The sequence below is a fragment of the Arachis ipaensis genome, chromosome B09 (genome assembly GCF_000816755.2).
Source record: "Arachis ipaensis cultivar K30076 chromosome B09, Araip1.1, whole genome shotgun sequence".
Classification (NCBI taxonomy): Eukaryota; Viridiplantae; Streptophyta; class Magnoliopsida; order Fabales; family Fabaceae; genus Arachis; species Arachis ipaensis.
In genome coordinates, this window is record NC_029793.2 from 146724622 (window position 1) to 146734159 (window position 9538).

General features: G+C 31.4%; 1 protein-coding gene across 3 annotated transcripts; it reads left to right on the forward strand.

Annotated features, from left to right (window-relative positions):
* LOC107618420 (signal peptide peptidase-like 1) lies at window positions 4247–7475 on the forward strand. Of its 3 annotated transcripts, none has more exons than XM_016320478.2 (5): window positions 4266–4400; window positions 4603–4647; window positions 4848–5776; window positions 6400–6600; window positions 7132–7475. In XM_016320478.2, the coding sequence occupies exons 3-5, from the start codon at window positions 4979–4981 to the stop codon at window positions 7246–7248; spliced, it is 1116 nt and encodes a 371-aa protein (XP_016175964.1). In that variant the 5' UTR covers window positions 4266–4400; window positions 4603–4647; window positions 4848–4978; the 3' UTR covers window positions 7249–7475. The 3 variants fall into 3 exon arrangements, with proteins under 3 accessions (XP_016175963.1, XP_016175964.1, XP_020966947.1); XM_021111288.1 differs by lacking the exon at window positions 4266–4400 and adding an exon at window positions 4463–4481; XM_016320477.2 differs by lacking the exon at window positions 4603–4647 and having other exon boundaries at window positions 4247–4400.

The following is a 9538-nucleotide window of genomic DNA, read 5'->3' on the forward strand; positions in this document are numbered from 1 at the left end:
ATCCACATATAGAAGCTAGCTAGCTAGCATAACATAAATTAAAATCATATTACCTTATTTGCAACGAGACAAAATTATATATATGATGTAATGAGCTTTAAAATGGTGCCATCCTGCCATCACTTAATTAATAATATTTAATTCTGGTTAAGAAAATGGAAACACAACTTAAATAATTCACTTATTAATTATAATATATTTGACAAAATGAAATTCAAACAAATATGGTTTATTTATAATCAAACTAACGAAATAAAATTTTATTGAACTGCAACATATAATTTACAAATTAAATTAAACTATATAAACCAATATTATTTCATCAAACAGCTAGTTATATATATGTGTGAGAGTGAGAGAAAAGAGAAAGGGTTGAGAGCCAAATGCAATAGCAACGCAAATGGATCTCTAATAATAACTAATTGATAAGAACAAATATGAAGAATTGCAAGTTGATTGGAAAGGCCAAATCTTAAGTCAAACAATTTGAGAGCATCAACTAATTAAGTTAGCAGAAAGTGATAGTTGTTGTGGAAAGGAAAACATGTGGCAAGTGTAGCTACAGATTATTGGTTGATAACTTGATATACATGGACTATATCTACGTTAATTGGCCAATTTCATTTGAACACGCTAACTAGCTACATGATTAAAGACATAGCATGAATATAGATGTAATTTACAACAATAATATCCACCAGCTAAATGCTGCATGGTGTATTTTGGAGTGGAAAAACTGTTCGGTATATACTTTAATTGAGTTAAGTTAATTCTCAGTGAAATGTTATAGTTAGGGCTGCACATGGATCGAATAATATCTGCATATTTGTGGTAATTATTCGCATTCAATTCGAATTTTACGGATATTATCCGATCCGCAGAACTATCGGATTGGATCGGATCCGATTCGCACTATGGTAAGATCGGATTGCAGATTTGTTAATGATATCTGCAGATCAAATTTGCAGATCCGCATATCCCCACATCTATCTCATATAAATAGTATAGTTTAATTAAGAAAGTAAATCCTAATGTGATATAAATTTTAGTGTGTTGTTTTATGAATTTTATGATATCTTGTTTTTAATTTTTTATATTGTACTTTAATTTATAATAATTAAACTTAAATCTTGTGTTTTTATTTTTCTTTTGTTATTTAAGAGAATTTTTATTGATAATATTTTATGAATAAATAAACTTAAACGGGTGAAAAAATAGTTTTTTTAAAGCCAAAAAGGCCTTAAAACAATTTTTTTGAATTATGCAAATATCTCCGATATCCGATCCGATCTGATCCAACTTAAAAAAATGTGGATATCGTATCCGATCTTATCCGATGAGTGCAGTACGAATCGAATAGAATTATAAGTTATATCTGATCCGATCCGATCCGTGTGTAACCCTAGTTATAGTTTGGGTTATAAAAGATAGTTATGTACAAAAATTAAAATAACACACTATAAGTCAACGAAGATTGATCGGCATTATTGTAAGAGGAATGTATTCGTTTTGCGGCCTCATTTTATAATTCATACATTGAAATTAAAGTATAATATAGACACTTTTTTTTTCCTTTTGCTATTGGTGGGTAGGACCAATATTTTATTATGTGAAAAGATATATATAGGATAACTGGATAAGCATTTATTCGAAGAAGCTAAGGCATGCAATTTGGTAGAGTATCAAATCTAAATGGATAACATCCAAAAGGCCAAAACAATATAAATGGGACAATATAGGGAAAAACTTTGGTAGATGGAACCGAAAGTATTTTAGTTATCTAACAAGATGACAAAGTATTCCATGACCTTGTTTTCAGGCCAATGTGTATATTCATTAAACGTATTTTTGGCATATAAATAACATCATCATCATCGATTAATATTTACGCTTTGTATTTCTAAAGATATTGACTTTTACCTGTATTATCTATAAAGTATCACTTTTATCTGCATAGTATAACTTGTTAAATGATATATATAAATAGGATAAAGTATATTTTTGTTCCTGAAATTTGGTAAAAATTTTAAAAGTATTTTTAAGTTTTATTTTGTCCCAAAGTTTTTGATTTGTATTAAATATATCCTCGACGGTTAAATTTTTAAAAAATTTAAGTCCAATCTAACAATAATGCATGAAATTATGCTTGATTTATTTGTGTTGAGAGTTGTTCGTATGAAATTATTGTTGAATTGGTCTTAAATTTTTTGAAAAATTGGCCGTAAGAAGTATATTTGTTACAAATCGAAAATTTCTGAGACAAAATTAAAACAAAATAAAACTTAGGGGTATTTTTAAAACTTTTGTCAAACTTTAAGGACAAAAAATATACTTTACCCTATATAAATACCCTCATCTTATATGTATGTAATAAGAAAGATAAATTAAGACAAGACATTATTAATAAACATAAATTTATCTCCTTTATCTATCTTCTAATACTTATTTAAGCAGACTAGTGAGCTTACTATTAGACCAAACCAAATTAGATGAGACATAAATTTATTTGAAAATAAATACAAGACTTAGCTTATTTATTTATTTATTTATTTTGGACGGGGACTTAGCTTATTTATCATTTCTTTATCCTCAATTTTTTTTTTTGGACATGATCATTTCTCTTATTTGGATCTGAAGGTGGTTTTCCTTTTAATCCAAAGACGATTACAGGAAATGGGCCAATCTGTATTTGTCAAACAGCCAAACTTTTTCTTTGTTTTGAACAGAACTAATAGTTAATAATTAATTCACTTAATTGGCCTGGGTTCAATTCAACAATCAACATATTTGTATTTTGTACTACCTTTTTCTTGGACGAAAATAAATTGCTAATACTAAGGTGGGTGACAAAGTACTCAAAATAGAGACCAGAGACTAGAGAGTAGAGAGTGCATCATTTTTTTATAAATAGATTTGAGTTTGAATGTGAACAAAAATAAATAAATAAATAAATAAAAGAATGAGACACAGTAAAAACTAAAACAAAAAAGCTCTTATGGTATTTGAAAAGTTAAATATCTTCTGGTTATCTTCTGCACCTAATAGTTAACTGAATTATTAACTAATGTAAAGAATAAAATGAATATAATAACTTAGTAATAACTCATTAGGCTTTATAGTCATATTCTTGTCTTTAAACTTTTATTAAGCTCATTAATAGTAAATATAAGATTAATTTTATATAAAATTTTAGACATTCAATTACTAACTCTAATTAATTTCATATTAAAGAAAATATTTGATGTATATATTTATAACTTTTAAAATCTTAAAACCTCCTTCTCCTCATTTTTCGCGTTCCTTCTTCTTCACGTGTTTTCTCCTTATCATCATTCTTTTGTTGTTATTGCTGCTGTATTTTTTTGTCTTTTTCTCATTCTCTATCTGGTGAAGAAGCAGTAGAAGGTGAGGAATAAGAGTTTTGAATAGTGCAGAATGAACCGAACACAGTACTCAAGGTGAACCGAACACAATACAATTGTATAGTACTGAGTGAACGAAACATAATCCATTATATAAAATCAAATTCAAACAGCTTTCTGCAGAATGAACCGAACACAGTACTCATGGTGAAACAATTGTATAGTACTGAGTGAACGAAACATAATCCATCATATAAAATCAAATTCAAATAATTCTGCCTACAATTTACATATTATCAATTCAATTCAATTCAATTCAGTACACCTTCGTCCATTTAATTCAATTTAAATTAGCAATTGCATTCCATTCAATTCGATTCAAAATTGAATAATCTAAACTTTGTCAGTTTCAGAAGAATAATCCAAATCGCTATCCTGATTTGAAGTTGAGTCATTTATTGTTTCAATTTAGAAGTGCAGATCGAAGAAGAAAACAAAGAAGAATAAGAAGAAGATAAATGCAACTAAATCGAAATAAAAAAACGAGAAGATGAACACGATCAGAGGAGAACGACGAAGGCAATGCAGATCAATAAGAAAGAACGTGAGCAGAAAGTTTACGTTGACCAAAACTTTAAGTTGCAACACGTTATATGTAGCGCGTGTATGACAAACGAGTGAGGGGTGGAGGATGCGCGTGTGGAAGAAATTACTTAGTTAACAACCATGTAAAAAATACATGGATGCAAAACTTTTCCGTAATTAAATAATGATATACTCCTCTTTTATTGATTAGTATCTAGTAGTGGTAATTAATATTGAATTAAAATAAAACCCATAAGAAGGAAAAGGGACAATTTTGGAAAATATGTAAACTTTTGGGGCCAAATTGAAAATTCAGATGGATTCAGTGCACTTAGCTTAGCTTCGGTTTTGTGTTACAAAAATTGCAGGGTCCCGAGAAAAGGGTGGGTGCTGGGTTCCTTGAGCACTGAACAAAGCAAAAAGGGGTCTCTCAAGCTCCGCCATAAGTCCAAGGTAAGTCCTTTCACAACCCTTCATCGCCGATTCCCATTAACCCTAACTCTTCTGGATCGCAGTTTCGCTTTGTTTACTTTTGTAAGTATTGATCGAAATTCGGAAACGTTATACTCTCCGATTTTAAAATTTCATCTTTCGCCTTGTTGGTTACTGGGTGGGTGTCATTAACCTAATATGCGTTGTTTCTTGCGTTAATCAGTGAAATCTCTAGATTGAAGGTGCGGGGGAAAATCAGAGCTTGAGGGTAATGAAACAATAATGCGACCATGTTCAATAAGATTTTTTGGAAAAAGAATATTGTAGCAGGATTTAAGAGAGAATTACAGATTTTTAAAGGGGTTAATTATTGTTTGACTTTCTTTTTTGTTTTCTTTAAAAGAGAGAAATAAAAATGAACATGCTTAGATGTTAGATGTGCTTACATTCTTCTTTTGATGTATGCAGGTTGCTCTGTGTAGGATTTCATTTTTTGAACGACGAAAAAAATATGCAACTTTGGTTGCAGAGGCTTTAGGTGTTAGGTTCATTCTCTATGCATAAAAAGTTTAGTTTAAGATTGCTGTACTTCTTCTAAGATGGAGTCCCTTTGGAAACTCGTGTATCTGCTGGAGCCCGCACCTGTCACCCTCATAACTACAGCTGTAGCTGTGACATTTGCATCTGCTTTTCGAGCTCTAAATTACGGGAAAGAAATGGAGCGAAATCGCGACTTATCGGAAGCATCTATTACACTGGATAGGTCACAAGCATTGATGATACCAGTGATGAGCTCTTTCAGCTTGCTTTTGATGTTCTACTTGTTCTCGTCTGTGTCACAGCTTCTCACAGCGTTCACTGCAGTTGCTTCTGCATCATCCCTTTACTTCTGCTTGTCTCCTTATGTTGCCTATTTGAAGTCACAGTTTGGTTTAGCTGATCCTTTTGTGTCACGCTGTTGCTCAAAATCTTTTACACGAATCCAAGGGCTGCTATTGATATCATGCTCTGTCGTGGTGGCTGCTTGGCTTGTCTCTGGTCATTGGATACTGAATAATTTACTAGGCATATCGATATGCATTGCTTTTGTAAGCCATGTGCGCCTCCCAAACATCAAGATTTGTGCAATGCTCCTTCTTTGTCTATTTGTCTATGACATTTTCTGGGTTTTCTTCTCTGAAAGATTTTTTGGGGCAAATGTCATGGTATCAGTCGCGACACAGCAAGCATCAAATCCTGTGCACACGGTTGCTAATAGTTTGAGTCTTCCTGGGTTGCAACTGATAACAAAGAAATTGGAGTTGCCCGTAAAGATTGTATTTCCCAGAAATTTGTTGGGTGGTGTTGTTCCTGGAGAGAGTGCAACAGATTTTATGATGCTTGGTTTAGGAGACATGGTATGACATTTGTACTCCCTGAGATGCATACTGAATATCCTTATTCCTTAACTGTTTCAAGATTTAGGTTTGGTTAATGTCACAAGCAAGTAGTTTTGTTGCATTGGATTCATTGTGAATAGAAATATAGAATCATTAGAAGAATTGAAGGCTGCATGTTGCATTGGTTTGCCATTTATTATGATTGTTTAATACCTTTGCAGGGAAATCTTCTACCATATTTCTGCAGGAGCAGTGAAAATTAAAAGAGAGGATTGTTGTCCACTCAATTTAGGTTTTACTGTAACCCTTCCCCTCCCGCCCCATTTCTCTGATCTTTCCTACTTCAATTCTATATTGGATCTGAATCTTGAAATCTTCCTTGTGCTGCAAGGTGCTTTGATTTGCTTATGCTTGTTATTTGTTGTTGCATTTGACATGTTATAATCAAACTTTTATCTGTGCCTCCTTGCACCATTTCACCATGTGTACATGCACCGTATCGATTACAACGATTAACTGAAAATATCATAGCAGTTGGTAGTCAACATAAGCTAGTCATGATTCCAATGAACTTCTACAATCCTGTTTCTTAAGAACCACTGTGCTTGGTGTTTTATATTTCTCCGCTCTTCTTTTTGTAGGCTATCCCTGGAATGCTCCTGGCTTTAGTTCTCTGCTTTGATTATCGAAAGAGCCGGGATACAGTAAATCTCTTTGAGTTACATTCTTCGAAAGGGCACAAATATATTTGGTATGCATTGCCTGGTTATGCAATTGGTCTGGTGACTGCTTTGGCAGCTGGTGTCTTGACCCACTCTCCTCAACCTGCACTTTTATATCTGGTACTTCTATGTTCAATCCCTTTTCATCGAACCAGTTTTATTGCCTTGTTTACTTTTTCTTTGCAACATTTATTAATCATATATTTCATTACTTTTTTTCTTAATACAAGAAGAAAGCATTTTTTCTCCCACTAGATGGGAAACATTTGTTCTTAATTGAAGTTTTTATTTTCATATATAACAGATAAATGAATTAGTCAGATAAAATTTTAGCTTGTTTCCCTTTTGCCTATAACATTTGTTGTATGTGTACTCAAATTGATTGTAATTGACTGACTCTAGCATATGAAGTTTATTGGCTAAATGTGTTAAAGCTTTAAAGTTCTGTGAGGAGTGGAGATTCATTCATTTGTCCAAAGTGATTGGCCTTATTTGATTGATTGTTGGAACTGGTTCATTAGCATTCCCTCCAGATCCCTTTAATTCATCAACTGATCAACATATGTAGCTAGAATGATGATGATGGTATGACTCAACATTGTTAACTGGCTGTTCTGTCTGAAACAATGCACATTTGATTGGTTTATGTAGGTGCCTTCTACCCTGGGACCCGTAATCGCCATCTCTTGGATTAAAAAGGAGCTACTTGAGTTGTGGGAAGGAAACATGCCAAATTTCAACGATAAGGATCGCGAAATAGAAGTTTAGTCCATTATTGTAGTTTCCATGCACACCTAACCGGTGCTTTTATAGGCTTATAGCGAAGCTGAAAAAAAAAAGGTTGTAAATTCACTGAGGATGTTTCATCTCGAGACTCATCAAGAAAAGTTACACTAAATGTTGATGATGATGTTATGTCTTGGATCTCTCTTATTTATTCGCTATACATGAATTGAGAAGAAATTTACATGAAGTGCAGACGAGTGCGTTGATTATGCGTTTCTTGTGATTTTGGATTTGGCACATTGATATTTATACACACACGCATCATATCATACAAAAACATGGTTTGTAAAAATCACATACTAAGTTTCTTTCTTTCATATATGCTTCTACGGCAAAAATATCTACTCCTAGGTTTGTTCCTCTGTCGCTAGCATGCATGCTTTCAAAGACATCGATCAAGTGGTACTAGGATCTTCTTATTTATAACAATAATCATCCATATAACGAAAAATATAATGCCAAATTGATATAAAATAATGAAAATGTATATATACAAGTACTAATAATTCTAAAACGGTACTAACAATTGTACCCAACTCTAGTTTTCTGCTATATATATAGCTGTGTTATTGTATATACATTATCATGGAATGGATTCAAGTTGATATAAACTAATAAGTTGAATATAGTCACACACAAAAAGAAAAAAACTAATAAGTTGAATATGATGTTTATGTTGTCATGAATTTATATATGATTCACAGATTCAATAATGTATAAATCACATTCACGGTCTCGGTGCGCTGAATATTGCATATTAAAAGCTCAGCTTTGCTATGATCAATGATAATAATAATTTCTTAAGAAAAAGTACTAAAGCTATTGATTTAGTCAACATCATCATGGTACCACAATTTAGTTTATTTAATCAGAGCAAGGTGATTATATCTGGGATAAGCAACATCCAAGATTAACCCCATTTGGTGTAGGTGTTATCCATGGATCCCTCATCGTATCTGTTCTTAATGTGGAAAATATCAAAATAATGAAAAGTAGCTGGCCATTCAGTTTAACCTTTTCGTTTAAATATTTTATAATCATTGATGATTGATAACAAAAAGCTGATTGTAAATAATATTGTTATCTTTATGTGAAGTTGGTAGTTAAAAATCAACTAACATTTTTTTTAATTTATATATGAATACTTAAATAATTATTATAAATAACTATAATTTCATCAGATAATTTAAAAGCACCCTAAAATAGTAAAGTACACAAGTTTAGTTCTCATAAACTAATAGCTAAAATAATATAGTCTCTTCATCTTCGCCTAAAAATCTTGATTCGAATTTTACTTCTAATTTGATATTAAAAAAAAAAAACCTATTTCGATATAAATTACCCTCTGATATCACTACTTCAAACATAATAATAGTAATGTCACAATGCAATAATGAATTATCATTTTCCACTTTTGTGCTCTCTCTTTATATTTTTCTTACTTTATTGAAAAATAATATTTACACTATTTCATTATATTAAAAAGTAGATTTTTGTACTATTTTATTTGTTATTTTTTAGTTTTAAATAATAAAAAAATAATATACACAATAATAATATGTATAACTACATTCCCCTAATATTTTATTTTATTACGGAATTATTTTCTTCTTTCTTAATTGAACCTTAACTCTTTCGCATTAAACGGTGGAAATGTTGAGTGCTTATGCAGATATATCACATAACATTCTATTTTTAAAATAAAAAAGAAAGAAAATAGTTATATGCAATGCATGTAAAGATTGAGGCGAGGAAAATTACGTATCTTCAAATATAATTAAGACTGCTAATCTCTATATCTGTGCAAAACATACTTGAACTTTGTATATAATTCAGGTGTGTGCAAAGATAATGAATCACCACAATGTAATTGTTTTTAATCATTCTTTTTGTTTTAAAAATAAAAAATAACTCATCTTACATCATAATTTACGATAAAAAATGATAACAAACCATATATATATATATATATATAAAATAGAAGATGTACGTGTTTATAACTTTAAATTGATTTAAAAGAAAGAAGAAGGGGGGTGTTAATAATGTTGATTATATAATTATTGAGGGCAAGTGACTAGGGCTGGAAGTGAGTGGAGCTGAGCCAAGCTAGACTAAGCTCAAGCTCGACTCATGAAAATTGAGCTTGGCTCACGGCTCGACTCATTAATAATCGAGCTTATTTCTTAAACTCAAGTTCGGCTCACTAAAAACTCACGAGCTGGCTCGAGCTCACGAGCTGGCTCAAATAAGAGAAACATAAATACATAATCTA